The sequence below is a fragment of the Panthera leo genome, chromosome B2 (assembly GCF_018350215.1).
Source record: "Panthera leo isolate Ple1 chromosome B2, P.leo_Ple1_pat1.1, whole genome shotgun sequence".
In the NCBI taxonomy this organism is placed as follows: Eukaryota; Metazoa; Chordata; class Mammalia; order Carnivora; family Felidae; genus Panthera; species Panthera leo.
The window spans coordinates 29,321,293-29,339,891 of NC_056683.1; the positions used below are offsets into that span (position 1 = coordinate 29,321,293).

An 18,599-nucleotide genomic window follows, 5' to 3' on the forward strand; every position below is an offset into this window, starting at 1 on the left:
CAACAGTTCTGTGACACAAAGCGTCTTTAGTGCTGCTCTAAGGCCCAGAACCCGTTACACGTAGACAAAGACTTCTGGCTTCACAGATTCCAGATACAGTTTCTCTAAACCATTCAACTTATTCTTTGAACACACCCTCAGACAATTATATCTCTCTTCTAAAAAGCCCTTGCTGCAATTTGGTTTCTTTCTAAACATTATCATTAGAAAACTTACAAAGAAATAGAGAGGCAATACGCTCTTTCTATCTGGGGGAGCAGCGGCTCACTGGCGCTCATGCCTAGGGGCACCAAAGGACCAGCCGTTAGCAGAGCAGGGTGCCGCATTTCTCCCGTTTTCGCTGAGCTAAGCGGCCCTCTCTTCCCAAGAGCTACCGCAGCAGGGAGCGTTCGGGGCGTGCCCACTCCACCTTCCAACGCCTGGCACCCTAGGGTTCCCACTTAGTGTGTCCCCGAAAACTACTCCCTCTTAGTACAAAAACTCAGGCATGGGGGAAAGAAATCTTGCGCAAGATCACTTTTCATCAAAACAAAAAACAAAACCCAAACCAAAAATCCAGTATCCACCCATCCCTCCCTTCCTTTTCCAGCGTGGACAACAATGGAGGACTACAACTCCCAGTGAGGCCTGCGTTCCTCCATCCAAGCAGAGACCAATGGACGTCTCATACGTGAGTGGCATCGACTAATCAGGGCCAGCCTAGATAAGGCTTTGTCTCGGGACCGCGGCGCGGGGCGCGTTCTCCCGCCTCCCAGCCTGGGCGCACGCGCGCCCCGCCCTGCCCGCCTTCCCTCCTTTGCCCTCCCCTCTTCTTTCTCCCTCTCAGAACCTTCCTGCAGCTGCGTTCGGACCTCGCTGCTCTAGGCTCCGGGACACGTCCCATCCTTCCAGCCTGCGACTAGCAGTATAGAAAAAAAATTCCGTATCATTTTCTTGCCCCCTACACATCTTGAGGCGAGCAAAAAATTTAAAATAAATTTTAACAATGAGGGAAATCGTGCACATCCAGGCCGGTCAGTGTGGCAACCAGATCGGTGCCAAGGTAAGGATTTTAAACCTCTTCTTTTAATTATATTTCTTTTGAGATGGAAAAAGTCCAGATAAATGATGAAGAATAGTTGTGGGATATATTTGCATTTCATCCATAGTTGAACTTTGCCCCCCAAAAGTTTTCTATACATAATAGACCTCTGTAGCTAGATTTCGCTTTTGAAAAATGGGGAATTCTTGGCTGGCTTATTTTGGGAAAGCTATTAAGTACCTTTCGGGTTTGGGGGTGGGAAGACCGTGGTTCTGTAAGATTTTACCTGAAAGTGTTCTAACGGTCTGAGGACCGGGGAGGGAGGAAGATGCGGAAACGGTTCGAGACAAAGCGAAGCGAGGTTTCCCCCATGTGCATCCCCCTTGGCTGGGTTTCGTCGGAGGGGGAAGGAGAGAGGTTGGGCGGCGGCTGCGGAGAGCTCGAATCCCACCCGTGGGCTGGGGGACGCGGTGCGCCAGGGTGGGCTGCGCTGAGCGGTGCCCTTCGCAAAAGATAGGCATCTCGCGCGCCCGCGATCCCTGAGGGGCGGCCCCGTAGTTCTTCGTGGATGGAAGACTAATAGGTGCTGAATTAATTTTATTTCCTTTCATCTCCCGTAAAGAGACCCTTTTAGGGCGTGAACAGATACCGGGAAAGAGGGCGGGAGAGTCCTTTTCTTTAAAGGGTCCCTCAGGAATAACCAGGGGGAGAAAGGAAGATAATCCGTATTTAAAGCGAGGGCTTAAAAGCTAGCCAAGGAATAAAATACCGAGGCCAACCAAGGCAGAGTTGGGGAGTGGTGGTTTTTCTTTTTCTTTTTTTTTTTTTTTTTTTTTTTTTGCGCGCCGTTACAGTGTAGCGGGGGAAGGGCGGGGAGGAAGTGCTGCTGCTACGTTGTAGCAGAAGGGCGGGGCCGGGCGCCCCTGGCGCGCGGGGACAATGCGGCCCTGCCGACCGGCTGGGGGCGCGCTAGTCCGAGTTGAGCCCCGCCTCGCGCGGAATTCGCGCCCCCGCCCACGCGCGACGCACCCTTTGTCAGTGGCATGGCGCGCGCGTGCGCCTCAATCGTGGAGGGAGGGTGGTCCACCGCAGCAGCTGCTTCTTTCTCTACCCCTTGCCCTTTGTACAAGTCCGGGAGGTGCGCTTGTCCAGTCTGGTCTGCCGCCTCCATCCCCCTCGGCACACTCCCACCCCACAATTTCCTGCTATCGCCGGGCATCCTCAGCCGCAACTCCGTTCACATCCCAAGCAGTGAAACCTGCGGGTGGCTCGTGGAAGGAAGTGGCAGGCAGATGGGAATACCGGGCCCTAGAACCAGGCTCACCACCGGGGTGTCTGGGATTAAAATGTGTGGATCGGGGGAGCCTAATTGGCTGGGACCAGAGCTTTTGAGGTCTCATTGTTTTCCCTCGGCAGTTCTGGGAGGTAATCAGTGATGAACATGGCATTGACCCCACCGGTACCTACCACGGTGACAGCGACCTGCAGCTGGACCGCATCTCCGTGTACTATAATGAAGCTACAGGTAAGGGCGGGAGCCTGGGAAGTTTGCCTCCTATCTCCTCTCCCCCTTCTCTGGGGTCTCTTTCCAGCCCTGGAGAACCCTTTACCACCTTCGGATGGGTCTGTCTTTTTTTTTTTTTAAAGGAGAACTCAACTTAATTTGACTTCCCCGTGGAGCAAAAGATTGGCTCTCCTGCCCCCTGGTGGCAGCACTTGGAATCACAAGTTTGGGTCCTTGGTCTCCCAGCCCCAATTTATCTTGTCTGCCAATTTTTACTCTACTTTCTTCCATATAGGTGGCAAATATGTTCCTCGTGCTATCTTGGTGGATCTAGAACCAGGGACCATGGACTCTGTTCGCTCAGGTCCTTTTGGGCAGATATTCAGACCAGACAACTTTGTTTTCGGTGAGTTATACACATATTAGTAGATAATGTGCTGTTCAATTTACTAGTATGAAGGAAACAGGAAGAATTAGGAGATAATTGTTATACTGGAGAGCTTACCTGGGGCTGTGTTCTGAAATCTCTAATGCAGGGTGTTGGTAGTGACTACCCTAGGTTGTAAATAATGGGGGGGGGGGCGGTATATCACAGGTGAGTGAGAAAGAAGGCACATTCATGGACATTTTTCCAAAAGTTGAAGGTGGAATTTGGTCTTTTATCTCTCACCTTACTAACCAAGATTGCCTCCTGACCCCATTCCAGGTCAGTCTGGGGCAGGCAACAACTGGGCCAAGGGCCACTACACAGAGGGGGCTGAGCTGGTTGACTCAGTCTTGGATGTGGTACGGAAGGAGGCCGAGAGCTGTGACTGCCTGCAGGGCTTCCAGCTGACCCACTCACTGGGTGGGGGCACAGGCTCTGGAATGGGCACCTTGCTCATCAGCAAGATCCGAGAAGAATATCCTGACCGCATCATGAACACCTTCAGCGTGGTACCTTCACCCAAAGTGTCTGACACTGTGGTTGAGCCCTACAATGCCACCCTCTCCGTCCATCAATTGGTAGAGAACACAGATGAGACCTACTGCATTGACAACGAGGCCCTTTATGACATCTGCTTCCGCACTCTCAAGCTGACCACTCCAACCTACGGGGACCTGAACCACCTTGTTTCAGCCACCATGAGCGGTGTCACCACCTGCCTTCGCTTCCCTGGTCAGCTCAATGCAGACCTCCGCAAGCTGGCAGTTAACATGGTGCCCTTCCCACGTCTCCACTTCTTTATGCCTGGCTTTGCACCTCTGACCAGCCGTGGAAGCCAGCAGTATCGGGCCCTTACTGTGCCTGAACTCACCCAGCAGGTCTTCGATGCCAAGAACATGATGGCTGCCTGTGACCCCCGCCATGGCCGTTACCTCACTGTAGCTGCTGTCTTCCGTGGGCGGATGTCCATGAAGGAGGTAGATGAGCAGATGCTCAATGTGCAAAACAAGAATAGCAGCTACTTCGTGGAATGGATCCCCAACAATGTCAAGACGGCTGTCTGTGACATCCCACCCCGTGGCCTCAAGATGGCAGTCACCTTCATCGGCAACAGCACGGCCATCCAGGAGCTCTTCAAGCGCATCTCAGAGCAATTCACGGCCATGTTCCGGCGCAAGGCCTTCCTCCACTGGTACACAGGTGAGGGCATGGACGAGATGGAGTTCACTGAAGCTGAGAGCAACATGAACGACCTTGTCTCTGAGTACCAGCAGTACCAGGATGCCACCGCAGAAGAAGAAGAGGATTTTGGCGAGGAGGCTGAAGAGGAGGCCTAAGAGCATCATCACCGTAGCCTTCTCTGTTCCCTCAGCCTTCTTCCTCAACTGCCCCTGTCCTCTCCCTCAGAATTTGCATTTTCTGCCTCTATCTTGTTTTTTGTTTTTCCTTTTTTGGAGGGGGGTTCCTAGAACAGTGCCTGGCACATAATAGGCGCTCAATAAATATTTGTTGTTTGTTGAATGTCTCCTCTCTTCCACTTTGGAAAAACCTAGATTTCTGCCATTCTGGGTAACCTGGTATTCCCCTTAGGTATACATTTCTCTCATCTGTCCAGTTGATATTTCCCTTTGTTTAAGAAGCTGGAATTCATTAGATCTCATTTAGAACCATATGCTGAAAACCCAGTAGATGGCCACCATCCTAAGCCCATGTGGTAGCCCAAGGGAAAGGAAACCAACCCACTTCATAACAGGTAGGGGTACCTATAAGGAAGGGTTAGGGTTTTCTATTCCAGAGCGGTTTTGGGGAAGGCTATACAGGCTATTGAAGTCCTGATTTCCGGGAATTTCCCTGTTATTTCTCAGCTTTAGGGAAGGTGTTAACAGTATTATCTCCATTTTTAGTCCCCTTCCAAGCTCTGTCCTATTTCCTTTGTAGGGGTCTGCCCACTCTGTTGAGTGGGATCCTTCCCTCTTCTATGCAACCTCTTTCACATGTTGGATTCCTTTTCCCATGGTTGGAGAAGAAGGCCAAAAGGGGGAAGAGGGACTGACTTTGGTCCCTAAAGCCTCCAGAAAGGCCCTCCCCATCCCCACTTTTTCTTACAAACCTAGCCCTGCCATGTATAAGGTGTGTATTGCCACCTAAATACTTGAGTCATTCCTCCAGAGAAGGGACAAGGAGAACCCTCCATCTTTTGGCAACATCTCATTGTCCTTTTGCTATTCCTTTTATCCACCTGCCCTTGGTTTTGTCCTGTCCTACACTTCAAATTTCTATTTTGTGTTGAACTTGCTTTTTTTCATATTGAAAAGATGACATTGCCCCAAGAGCCAAAAATAAATGAGAATTGAAAAGAAGTTGTGAGATGTGTGCTCATTTAGGGAAAGCTTGCCAGTGGACACATGAAGCTCAAGTTCAGTTATACATATACTCTGCTTTCCATAAGCTGACGAGAATATCCTTATACTTAATTGACTTTCATTTCTTAGCCCTAGTACCCAAACCACCCCACCACACTTACTACCAGTCTCAGTAACTGGGATAGTCCTAGGCTCAGATGCAGGATCTATGGACAGAAATGGGAACGGAGATGAATGTTTGTGTAACTGGTTCCCAGACCAGCAGGCATCAACATCCTCTTGGAACTTCTAGAAATGCAGATCCTCAGGCCTACTGGGATGTACTAAACCAGAAACCAGTTGACTACAGCAATCTGTTTTAACCGTAGTCTGGGAGAATCTCATGAATGAAGAGTTGGAAGTTACTACTGCACCACTTCCAAAGTATAGCACATCCAGGGTTCATTTGGGTTATGGCTCTGTGTCCTGTTTTCTGTTACCCTTTGGCATTTTCTCAGTTAACACAAGGGAAAGATAACTAGTGAGGGATGCCACGTTATGGTCTAAAGTGACTTACACCTAAAACCTACCCCATACTTCTAAGTACACAAAATAAGTCTCAAAGCTACCTTAGAAATTTAAGTCAACATAATTTTCCTTGGCCCTATTTTCAGTAATTCTGGGGACTAGTGCAGTTCTCTCCATTCCTCCCATTTCAGCACGCTTTCCGCCTGTAGCCAACTTTTTTGCAGGAAAAAAGTTGTGCAACTTTAACAGTGTACAAGTAACTTCTCCCATTCTAGAAAGTATTTAAAAACTTTTTTTTGTATCTTTTTTGTTTTTGAGAGAGACAGAGCATGAGTGGGGGAGGGGCAGAGAGAGAGATGGAGCCACAGAATCCGAAGCCAGCGCCAGGCTCTGAGCTGTCAGCATGTGGGGCTCAAATGCAGGAACCGTGAGATCATGACCTGAGCCAAAGTGAGTCACTTAACCGACCGAGCCACTCAGGCGCCCCTTAAAATTTTTAATGTTTATTTTTGAGAGAGAGAGAGAGCGCGCGCGCATGAGTGGGGGAGGGGCAGAGAGAGAAGGAGACACAGAATCTGAAACAGGCTCCAGGCTCTGAGATATCAGCACTGAGCTCAATTCGGGGGTTGAACTCCGGAATGGCAAGATCATGACCTGAACTGAAGTTAGATGCTTAACTGACTGAGCCACCCAGGTGCCCCAAAAGTCTACTGAACGAAGGGAATAAGCTACATACTAGCATTCATTTTGAATGAATTCTGCTTTATTAATTGTTCATCAGTATTTGTAATTTGTAATTTTTTTTATTTTTGAGAGAGTGTGAGCAGGGGAGGGGCAGAGAGACAGGGAGATACAGAATTCACAGCAGGCTCCAGGCTCCAAGCTGTCAACACAGAACCCAATGCAGGGCTTGAATCCACAAACCGCAAGATCATGACCTGAGCTGAAGTCGAATGCTTAACTGACTGAGCCACCCAGACACTAGTGTTAGTGCTTCTTAACAGCAATTGATTTGACAAAGTTGCGAACCTCCAGGCCATCCCTCAAGTTTGGGTCAGGAAAATTCTAGACAGTGTAATTAGGCTCACACAGTGTAATTAGGAAGTTAAATAAGCTGGGTGAGTAGGATAATCAGAAGACTGGCATGGGAATCCTGGGGGACCGATACTCTTGGCAGTGTAGGGTTGGCAAGGGGAGTGACCATTCCCCTTCAAGGCAAGGCACAGGCAATTTGGCAAGGAGATGAGGGGTGGGACCCCAATGTCAAAAGGACATGCTCAGGGAAGCCAGTTGTACATGCAGTATGGGAACCATTCTGGCAACTTAAGCCATGAGGCTAGGCATCAGCGAAGGTTGACGGCTCAAGCTGTTCGCAAAGGCTTGTGGTTAACCTGGCAAAAAGACAATGGTGATGACACTTGGGAACCAGGTACCCTATTCTCCCAGGTCCCCATTTGGATGAAGGCTGAAGGGAGGACATGCATTTTCCAGGAGTCTTCTAAGAAGTTTTTTTTCTGCCACCCTACCCTACCCTCTTGTCAAGTGGTCATTAGGCCCCATGTACAGCAATATATCACTGAAGAGGAGCGGAGAGGGCCAGAGCCCTTTCACAGACCTTCCTCAGCTCCTAATCTCTCAGTGCTTTCAATGAAGGCCTCAAGAAGACTCCAAGGAAACTAACTTGAAGGGCACTTCTATATATTTTTAATTTTTATTTTTTGAGAGAGAGAGAGAGAGAGAGAGAGAGTGAGCAGGGGAGGGCCAGAGAGACTGGGAGAGAGAATCCCATGCAGGTTTTGCACTGTCAGCACAGAGCCTAATGCAGGGCTCAAACTCAAAACTGAGATCATGACCTGAGCTGAAATAAGAGTTAGACACTTAACCAACTGAACCACCCAGGCACCCCTATATATATATATATATATATATATATATATATATATATATATATATATATATATATATATTTTTTTTTTTTTTTTGAATGTTTATTCATTTTTGAGCAACAGAACAGGAACGGGGGAGGGGCAGAAGAGAGAGGGAGACAGAGGATCTGAAGCTGGCTCTGCATTGACAGCAGCGAGCCTGATGTGGGGCTTGAACTTACAAATCGTGAGATCATGACCTGAGCTGAAGCTGGACGCTCAATCGACTTTATATATTTATATATATATCTATATATATTTATATATAGATATCTATATATATTTATATATATATACAAAATCCCTTCAGCAATTCAACATAGTAAATAGTATTATTAACATGATTTTAAGGTGAGGAAAGAGGTACAGGGAAGTAGAGAACTTGTCTAAGATCACAGCTAGCAGGCACTGAAGCCAAGATTCACACCAGAACAGTCTGGTTCCAGGGCCTGCTTTCTGACCTCTACCATAATCTATAGGTGAATAAACAGACACCAAGAAAAGTAGTAATATGGCTTGGAATTAATTGTCAACAGGCTGCAACTAGTTTCTTGTGCTAGTGGGGCCACAAGGCTCTAGAGGATGGTAAGCCTGGGTTTGAAGCCTAGCTTCACCAGCTGTATGACAGGGGCTGAGTTCCTTAACATATTGGAAGTTGTTTCTTTACTTTGTAAAATACTACTTACCCAAAGGATACTTTGATTTTAAAAAACAAACCATATGTGTAGAAGCTTAGCAGTGTGTCTGGCACATAGAAAACAAAAACGTCAATGGTCCCCAAGCCTCCTTAGTGCTGGTCCCACTACTAGGCCCACTGCATCACATGCCCCAGGAACCCAGAAATTCTGTTCCACAGCTCCCACCCTACAGACCCTCACCTGGGAGATGCTGACGCCTGTGAGTCTTTCCACGCTCTCTGGCAAGCGGCTCAGTATGTCCAGTACTTCCCCCGTCACTTTGGCCGCCCCCATGGCCCCGCCTCCACTGGACACCAGTGTGATCTTTTTGGCAGAGGTCAAGGGACCACTGATCTCCTCTGCTACCTGGTAGGTGAGAGATGCCCACTCAGCACCTGTGGTCTGACCACACTCCTTCCTAAAACGCCTTACCCTGGGCTTCAAGATCCTTGATCTGCTTCACTTTGTAAAGATCATCCTTCCTCACTTTGGTTGCTGGCTTATAATTCCCACCCCTAATTTATGGTCCCCTAGCCTGGTTCTCCCCAAGCTCTTGCCCCTCATTTCCGCCCACCCTACATTCCCTGGTTCTGTTCCTCTCCTGGTGCCCACACAACCTCCAGACCTGGGGCAGCTTCTCCAGCAGCATGTCCAGCTGAGCAGCCTCCTGGTACAGCTGGAATGCTTCCGCTTTCTTGGCCATCTGCTCAGCCTCGGCCCGGGCTCGAGCCCCTATGGCAAAGGCCTCAGCCTCCCCACGCATCTGAGAAGGGTACAGGAAAGTTGTGGTACTGATGGCTGTAGTTAAGGATAAGGAACCCAAGCTGATACAGCAACCCCTACTCCCTCCACAAGCCAGCAAGAGCCCCCTCTTAACTCACCCTCACAGATTCAGCTTCTGCCTCAGCCTGCATAATCAGTTGAGACCTGGGCACACAAGGGGAGGGAGGGGCTGAGGAGGGGCAAAAGGCAGACCCCATTGGAGAGACAGAGGCTCCTGTAACCCGAGTTCCATAGAACTCAGTTCTTCATATGGGGGCACCCACATGGTAAAGGATCCAGGATGGGGCCTGGGAAGGGGCATTTACTTCTCTGCCTCAGCTAGGCGCTCCAGCTTGTAGCGCTCAGCCTCGGCTGGCTTCCGAACTCGGGCCTCCAGCTCCTTCTCTCGGCGGGCGATCTCCTGTTCCTGCACTGCCACCTGCTGGGCCCGCTCCACCACCTGCACCTGTACCCGCTGCTCCTCGATCTGCTGCTTAGTCTTGGCCACCTGGGTAGGAGAGATGCTCAACATCAGGGCTGAAGGGCAAGTTCCCAGGAACCACAGAGAGAAGCCAGAGCTCCAGGAGAGATATAAACAGAGTAGGTACATGAAGTTAGTCCTTGGCGGGTTCAGCCAGCCCAGCAAAGTCCATTTCCCATATGGATCCCAGTCATAGATTGGGGGATGGCCTGATCCTTCTCAGAGGCAATATCAAGGGTAGGGCATTTTCTAGGCAGCCTCAGCATCAAGAGATGCATAGGGCTGGGATCCAGTCCCTGTTCTCCCTTGGCCATGCTAAGTTTCCCTCTGTTGAGCTCCCCTATTAGTCTATTTCTCCACAGTGTCCATTGCTAGAGTACGAGCACTGGAGGGCTCTGGTGCACAGTGGCCGTCTTCCACCTTTAGGCTCACTCAAACCCATGTACTTCTTTCCATCTGTACTCCTGTAAACTTCCTGCAAGTCACCCTCAACTCTAGCCTGACCTGCCAACAGCTGCCTAACTGGCTTGGGGCAGGGGCAGGGGCAGGGGCGGGTGTATGTATGTATCTTTTTCACTTTTATTTTTTGCATATGGTACAAATTCAGAAGAAAAAAAAAAAACGAATAATGATAAGCAAGGCTTCCATCCACTTATTTCCTCAAACCACCTTGTTCCTTTCCCCAGAAGCAACCATTGTGACCAGTTTCTTGTGTATTCTTCTCCCAGGGACATTCAAAGCATCTACAAGAATGTGTACATATAGAATTCCTCTTATTTAGGCATATTTCTTTTTCTAATTCCTTGTAGAGTACAGAGATCAGAAGGCTCTTGCCAAGACTTTGGTGAGAGGTACCAGAGAAAAACATGTGTCTTTATTATCTCACTGCTCTGGCTCAGCCATGTACCAACATCTCTGTGGGTCTTATCAATACCAGAGATGGTGCCCAGCCTCTAATGCAGCCATCTGTTCACTCGAGAACAATGCTTCTGAGTATGGCACCCTCCAGTGTCTTTGACCCTAAAATTCCAAACAGGTCCCAAACTGGACTAGTTGCTCTCTACCCCAGAGTGCAGGATCTCTCTGTGTTGGAGTCCCTCCTGCCCGCTTTAAGCCCACCTTTTTTTTTTTTTTTTTTTAAATGTTGTTTATTTTTGAGACAATTCAAGAAACAGAGTGAGAGCAGGGGAGGGGCAGAGAGGGAGACACAGAATCTGAAGCAGGCTCCAGGCTCCGAGCTGTCAGCCCAGAGCCTAACGCAGGGCTTGAACCCACAAACCATCAGATCATGACCTGAGCAGAAGTTTGACACTCAACCCACTGAGCCACTCAGGCACCCCTCCTGTTTAAGCCCACCTTTTGATGAAATAACCCCCAGCAGCTTCCTCAGAAAGAGTATGTGGACAATAAGTTTTTTGAGATCTTGCTTTTCTGAGGTTTTCCCCTACCTTTCTATTTGAATGACAATTAGGTTGAGTACAAGTTATTATGTTAAAATTCATTTTCCCAAAATAAATAAATAAAGTTTTAAAAAGGTTGGGGGGGGGGACACCTGGGTGGATCAGTCAGTTAAGCATCCGACTTTTGATTTCAGCTCAGGTCGTGATCTCACAGTTCATGGGTTTGAGCCCCACGTTGTGTCAGCTCAGCCTACTTGGGAATCTCTCTCTCTCCCTCTCTGTCTCTCCCTCACTTGTTCTCTCTCTCTCTCTCTCAAAATAAGTAAACTTTAGAATTCATTTCCCATCAGCATTTTGAAAGCATTTCTCCATGGTCTTCTAGTTTCTTGAGAAATCTGAAGTCATTTTGAGGCCTGACCCTTTGAGATCTGTTCTTTTTCTGTGGAAGCTTTTAGATCCTTTCTTTGTTCTCCATGTTCTGAAATTTCACGGTGTAGTTGTTTTTCATTCATTGTATTACATACTTGGTAGAGGGTTTCAACCTAGAAAGTCATACCTTTCAGAATAACCATTTAAAAATGTTTTCCATTGGCAATTTTCCTCCCAGTTACTTTGTTCTGTTGATTTATTAGATTAATAAATCTACAGATTAGGATTAATGAATTTATTAAAATTAGAATAATTTATTAGAATTAGGTTAATAAATCCCTTGATTAGAATTTCTTTCAATGTGATTTCCGCCCTCATTTCTGCCATCTTATTAATTTCTAGGAGCTCTTTTAATTATTTACTTATTTTTAATTATTATTATTATTTTTTATTTTTGAGAGAGTGAGAGAGAGCACACACGCACACACCAGTGGGGGAGGGGCAAAGAGAGAGGGAGACACAGAATCCGAAGCAGGGTCCAGGTTCGGAGCTGTCAGCACAGAGCCCAACACAGGGCTCAAACACACAAACCATGAGATCTTGACCTGAACTGAAGTCGGACATGCAACCAACTGAACTACCCAGGCACCCCTAAGAGCTCTTTTTTTGTTTTCTGTTCTATGTCCTGATTTTCTGGATGTGAATTTTCCTCTTATCTCACTGGGGGTATTAAAAATTTTTTTTTTAACTTTCTTCTCCCTGCATAGTATATATATCCTTCAAATCACTTTGCTGTTTGTGGTTTTGGTCTCAGTCTTCCATGTTGCAGTATTCCCTCATATATCAGGTAATTCTTGGCTGTCTGCTCACAGTAAAAAAACTGTTTAAAACAGTTTTAAACAGTTTAAAACTGTTTAAAGTTTAAAACAGTGAAAGGAAACTGTGGGCATGTGGATAAAGCTTGTTGACTTTGAGCTTCACTCTAGGGTGATTGGGCAGGTCACCTGCTGAGGAACCTCTGATTCAGAATCTTTAAGCCTTTCCCTTTGGATTGGTCATGTTCCCCAGCATGGTCTTCTGATGTCTTCTTTGGAAGATGGAGGGTCTGGGGGGCAAATGGGGTAAGGGAGTTAGGGGAGGCTGTCAGCATTTAGTATTCAATGGTCAGTCACATCGTGCCTGTCATTGATAAAGTACCAGGCCCTCACCTGTGCCTAGCTGGCTCATATCATATCCTCTAGTTTTCTCTTGTCAGATAATAAACTTCCCAATGTCTACTAGGGCAGAGAAGAGCCTATGACCAAAGACATAGGGAGCCAGAGGAGCTGAGAAGTGACTTTTTATCACATTTACCTCATTTCTCCTCATTTCAACAGTCTCATCACAACTCCAGAGGCACCTGTTGCTGCTATCTCCTGAGCCTCAGCTGATTACATTGTTTCTCCCTGCAGCTCTGGCTCAGCTGTCTCAGACTGGCTTAGTCAATTACGATGGCTTTCTGGCTTCCAAAATGCTTTCTGTTCCCTCTGATTCTATTCTCTGCATCTGTTTTTGTCTTCCCTTTCTTTTCAAAAATCACTCTATGTGGTTTTAGTGAGGTTTTAGAGGGAGTGCAATTAACTATATTTATTCAATCCATCATCTTTGAGAAAGCTTCCAACTTAAATTCCTGCTTCCTCTCTTGTCTTCTGACAATCAATTCTCCTCATAGCAGCCATACTGATCCTTGTGAAAATGTAAATTAGACCATGGCAGCACGCTGCTTAGAGTTCTCCAATAGTATGGGACACCTAAGTGCCTCAGTCAGATGAGCGTCTGACTCTTGGTTTTGATGCAGGTCATGATCTCAAGTTTCGTGGGGTCGAGCCCTGCACTGGGCTCCACACTGGTAGTGTGGAGCATTCTTGGGATTCTCTCTCCCCCTCTCTCTCATCTTCCCCTGCTCTTGTGTGTACACTCTTTCTCAAAAAAAAAAAAAAAAAAAGTTCTCCAATAGCATTCTACTGGGTTTTGAATTCTAAGTCTCCATCACGACCACCTGAACCCTATGTGACCTGGCCATGCCTACCTTGCCATCTCACTGCATACCAGCCACACCAGATCAGAACCCTCCTTTCTGTTCCTGGGATATACCAAGCTTTCCTACCTCAGGGCCTTTGCACATGATGGTTCTCTGCCTAGCCACATATGGCTATTTATATTTAAATTAATATTAAATACAATTAAAAATTCTGTTCCTACATTTCACTAGCCACATTTGAAGCACTGAACATCACAGCACAGAGACGCCTGGGTGGCTCAGTGGTCAAGCATCCGACTTTAGCTCAGGTCATGATCTCGCAGTTCGTTAGTTCAAGTCCCACACTGGGCTCTGTGCTGACAGCTCAGAGCCTGGAGCCTGCTTCAGATTCTATGTATCCCTCTCTCTCTGCCCCTCCCCCACTTGCATTTTGTGTGAGTCTCTCTCTCTCTCTCAAAAATAAATAAACTTGAAAACGAATAAAAACAATTAAAAAATGTGTAAAAAAAAAAATCACAGCACAGATTTACAGCACTTCCATCATCATAGAAAGTTCTATTTGAACAGCCTTGGCCTAGAATGTTCTTGGTCCACAACTCTTTACATTGCTGGCTCCTTCTCATGTTCAGGTTTCATCTCATAAGTCACTTCCTCACTGAAGCTTTCTTGGATCACCCCTAACCTAATATAGTACCTCTCCACTGTTTTTTGCTCACTCTGTGTATTTCCATCATAGCACTTAAACAAGAACCCATAAAAATTATGTACTTGCTTATTAGCTGTTTCCTGTGTTATAATGTAAGCTCCACAAGGGCAGGAATCTTTTCTGCCTTATATCCTTACCTCCAAAACAATGTCTGGCACATAGTAAGCACTTACATATTTATTGAATGAATATGTATTTATTGAATACATATTTATTGAATGAATCCTTATTTCATGAGCACCTAGCACAAAGCCTGGCACAAAATAAAGAACTCATAAAAGCTGGAACAGAGCCAAAATCAGCTCAATCCTTTGATCTTCAGACAAATAAAGCCATTTTTAGAAGGTTAAGGACCACTCAAGCAAATGGTTTCCACAATGTTAGTGCTTTTCAAACTCCAGTGTGTACATGAATCTCCTGGGGATTTTGTTAAAAATGCAGGCTTTGGGGGCACCTGGCTAGCCCAGTCAGTAAAGCATGTGACTCTTGACCTCAGGGTCGTGCATTCATGTCCCACACTGGGTCTGCAGCCTACTTAAAAAAAAAAAAATGCAGATTCTGATTCAGTCAGTAGGACTGGAGCCTGAGATTTTGTATCTAACAAGTTCCACAGTGATGCTGATGCTGATGCTGCTGGTAGGCAGACCATGCTGGGGAGCAAAGCACTATGCTACACTCAATTACCTGTCAAAACACCAGGAATTTAACATCATAAACTAAAGAGGTTTTGCACTTCATTAGGCTTTCAGCCTGTACCAATTCTTGGCAAAACCAAATTTCATAATATTGCCATCCTTTGGGTAAAGGTCTCAAAATACAGTTGATTTTCATTATTTGTGGTAGATCTATAGAGTAGCCATGAATACTGAATTAGCAAATACTTATTTTGCTATTAGGTTCCTGTGAGCCCTTGGTCACAACATTTTCATCGACAGATTAGTATATGTCCTTGTTTTACATGTGTTTCTGTTGAAAGATACCTTATGTAATATACATTGTTAATTCATTAACAACAAACTCATAGCCAAAAGCACTATAACTCCTGTCTGAAAGAAGCTTATCTAACACATGTATTTTCTCTATAGGCATATCACAGCCTCCTTGCACTTAGAAATACTTAGCACTTTAGCAGTACGCTTGGGGGCCATTTTAAACAGCAAAATCACCAACAAAAAGTACAAAAATGCAAAAAACATGGCAGTAAATATACTGTGAAAATGACACTTTTTACCTTATGAGAGCTGAAACAGGAAGGCAGAACATCTTGTTCAACCTCCGCTGCACGTTAGGCAACTCAAAGTTTTCACTGCTCTGTGCATTGTGTGCAAATGACCACAAAGGTGCCACAAGTACTGTTTCTGGGGTTACCAATAAATTTTTGAGTAGGCAAATTCTCAAATACAGAATCTGCAAACAAAGAGGACTGATCATGCCTCCTTGCAATATCAAGGGCTGCCCATATCTCACTTTGCAGGATTCAAAGCTCACATCCATGTTTTTCTTCCTCACGCCCTTCTTGGATCACCAGGGCTGCTTTGAGCCCACGGAAAATCAGAAAAAGGTGCCCCTTCCCCTGGGTGGATGCGGAACCACTGACCTGTGGCAGAATGCACAGTATGGTGAGCAGAGCATGGGCTGGATCCTAGCTCTGCTTCACCCCATTCACCCAGGTGCCCTTTCACAGGGAACAGTCTGCCCAAACATATGACCAGTCCTATTGACCATATCCCTTCTTGGCCTTTACTTTTCAACTGAAATGGTTAGGTTTTTCAAATCTTCCTCATATGGAGGAGTTGGGTCAGAAATGGACAGCCAGAGTAAAGGGATCAGAGTTAGAACCTGAGAAAGTGTGGTAGCCTGAGATGGAGGGCCTGAGAGGAACTGCCCAGTGTGGTAGTTCTGACCTGAAGCTGATAGGCCAAGTCAGCCTGTGCTCGGCGGGTGTTGACCTCGATGTCATATGCAGCCTTCTTTAGCTCATAGTCTCTCTGTGCTTTGGCCATCTCGATCTCACTCAGGTACTGAGCAGACACCTTTTCCTGCTTGGCTTTGGCCTCCTGTCCACACAGAGATCAGGAAGGAAGTCAGAGTAGGGAGAGGAAGGCCCCGCGGGGAGAGCCTACTCCTCACCAGGCTCCCCTGCACGTGGCCTCATCTATATCCTCTGCCAACCCAGCTCTACCAGACCTCACTCAGATGTGCCTCTTCCATCCCCTCTCCCGCTGCATGCCCAACAAATCCATAGTGACCAACTGACCCCCCAAGTGGGATCTATCTCACCCGGATCCCAGCATCTCTTTTGGCTTCTGCTTCCCCAATCCGAGCATCTTTTTGGACTTGAGCGGTTCGAGCCTTCCCTAAAGAGTGCAAATAATCCTGTGGGAGAGAAGCAGAAATCAGAATCCTCAGGAAGGTTTAAGAGATGGGAGCAGGGAACTGGAGAAGATCAGCCACCTAGGTATACCTGATCATCATGAATGTCCTTCAGGGTATAGCTAACCACACTGATGCCCATGTTGACCAGGTCTGAGGAGGCCACTTTGAAAACTTGCTCTGAGAATTTCTGCCTGTCCTTATAGATTTCCTAGGGTAACAGAATGGTAGGAAGGAGGAATTTAAGCTCTCAGTCCTCTGGCTACTGTCTCCCACAGACTAGCTTGGCCCAGAGGCCCAACTCACTCTGGTATGCCTCCCAGATCTTTCCCTGCCCTCAAGCCCACCTCCACAGTCATGTGGGCCATGATAGCCCTCTGGTGGCCCTCCAGAGTCTCCAGTGCAATATGGGCAATCTCAGCCTCTGTCTTCCCCAGGAACATCTGGCAGGCAGCTGCCAACATCTCCTTGTTCTGCCCCTGGATTTTCACCTGTAGCCAGAATAGGGATAGAGGGAGTGTGGTGAAGGTCTCATGAAGCCAGGTAGGAAGCAGGAAAAGAATGGAAGAGTCAAGCGCCTCGGGAGTCCCTGGAGAAAGTGAGACTTCGCAGAGAAATTTCTCTGCAGCCAGAGGTTGGGAAGGCCATGGTCAGAAGATTCTTAATGTCTGGGGACAAAGAAGGTGATGAAGGAATGGACATCAGGGGAAAGGCTCTGAAAGCCTCACCTGGGCAATGCCAGTGACTGAGATGGGGACCCCATGGCGAGTGTAAACCTTTTCACTCTTGACATTGAGGGTCAGTGTGTTGAGAGAGATCCTATAGGAAAAAGGAGTGGACAGTGAGAAAAAAAAAAAAAAAAAGGAAAGAGAGAAAACTAGGGTTCCCCTTCCCTGGTTCTCCTACTTACCTCTGGATTTGCTGGATGCAGGGCAGAACAAAAACACGCCCTCCAGCTACCATGACTGGGGGGCTTCTGCAGAAACCTGCAAGGTGAGGGGGCAGTAAGTTGCAGTGGTGAGGGGTAGGGCTAGAATATGGAAGACTGAAAAACTGGGGTTGGGGGGATAATCCCCACGAGGAAATCTGGGAGCTGGAGGGGAGACAGTCTGGGCCTCGTAAGGGTAGCGACTGGTAATCACAAATGGGTGGCTTGCAGCCATGGGGGGGTGGGGTGGACAGAAGGCTTGGCGCTGGGGAGCTGGTAGGGAGAAGAGTAAAGGACAGAGGCAGGACCGCAAGAGTCTGGGGGGCACTGGCTGAGAAGAGAACATTACTTACCGGAGACCACCATGGCCTCATTTGGGCCACAGGTGAAAAACATGGCTCAGGTTAGTTAGAGCTGGAGGAAAGGGAGAGAAAAACTTTGCGGGCGAGGTCCACAGAAGTGAATACTCTCTCTTTCCAAGGCCCAGTCCCTTCCACACCCGTGGGTCCGTTAAGACATTTCCTTCTGCAGTCCCACAGATCCCCAGCGGCTCCCTCCCACGCCGGCTTACGGCCACTCCCTGCCCCTGCCCCGTCCCGCCTTCTGTGAGGACAGTTTCTTGCTTATCTGATAATGCTCTCCCGCGCCTAGCGGACCCCAGACCTTGAGCCACCCTCCCCGCTCCTCCGCAGCCCGACTACATCTCCCCTCCCCACCCACCTCCCTGCACGCTGGCTGCGGCCGGGCTGGGGTCTCGGCAACAGCTGGGGCGCGCAGCCGATCTGGGGACTGAGCAGCGGTCCCGACGCACCGCCTTCCGCAAAGCTGGGCCTGCGCCCGCGCCGCTCACCCGGCCGCACCCTGTTGCTGCGGCAAACGCGACCCCGCCCCACGCGGCGAGCCAGCCCCCCTCACCCCTGCGCCCTCGGCCCGCCCCTTTCCCGGCAGGCCACTCTCTGGTTCGCAGACAGCCAGCCAGCAGCCGGGCCTACCGAGGCTGCTGGGCTAGCGGCCGCCCCCGCCGTCGCCCTTCCCCAGCTGCGAGCTCCGCCCCGGGATGCAGGACGTGACTTCCGTGGGCCTGGCAACCCAGGGCGGGGGACATTGCTTCATCTCGGATTTGCTCGGCTGTACTA

At 48.0% G+C, this 18,599-nt stretch overlaps 2 protein-coding genes across 3 annotated transcripts; one reads left to right on the forward strand and one right to left on the reverse strand.

The window, feature by feature from the left end:
* Window positions 1–787: 787 nt before the first annotated feature.
* Window positions 788–5,312, forward strand: TUBB (tubulin beta class I). Its single transcript, XM_042938151.1, has 4 exons — window positions 788–1,042; window positions 2,438–2,546; window positions 2,821–2,931; window positions 3,232–5,312. The coding sequence occupies exons 1-4, from the start codon at window positions 986–988 to the stop codon at window positions 4,287–4,289; spliced, it is 1,335 nt and encodes a 444-aa protein (XP_042794085.1). The 5' UTR covers window positions 788–985; the 3' UTR covers window positions 4,290–5,312.
* A 1,640-nt stretch (window positions 5,313–6,952) lies between these two features.
* Window positions 6,953–18,512, reverse strand: FLOT1 (flotillin 1). 2 transcript variants are annotated; one of them, XM_042938156.1, is made up of 13 exons: window positions 18,456–18,512; window positions 17,817–17,877; window positions 17,446–17,521; window positions 17,264–17,354; window positions 16,883–17,026; window positions 16,627–16,746; window positions 16,443–16,538; window positions 16,067–16,219; window positions 9,513–9,694; window positions 9,306–9,351; window positions 9,050–9,187; window positions 8,626–8,790; window positions 6,953–7,213 (listed from the first exon to the last, which is right to left on the reverse strand). In XM_042938156.1, the coding sequence occupies exons 2-13, from the start codon at window positions 17,857–17,859 to the stop codon at window positions 7,184–7,186; spliced, it is 1,284 nt and encodes a 427-aa protein (XP_042794090.1). In that variant the 5' UTR covers window positions 17,860–17,877; window positions 18,456–18,512; the 3' UTR covers window positions 6,953–7,183. The 2 variants fall into 2 exon arrangements, with proteins under 2 accessions (XP_042794090.1, XP_042794089.1); XM_042938155.1 differs by lacking the exon at window positions 18,456–18,512 and adding an exon at window positions 18,184–18,333.
* Between the last annotated feature and the right edge of the window lie 87 nt (window positions 18,513–18,599).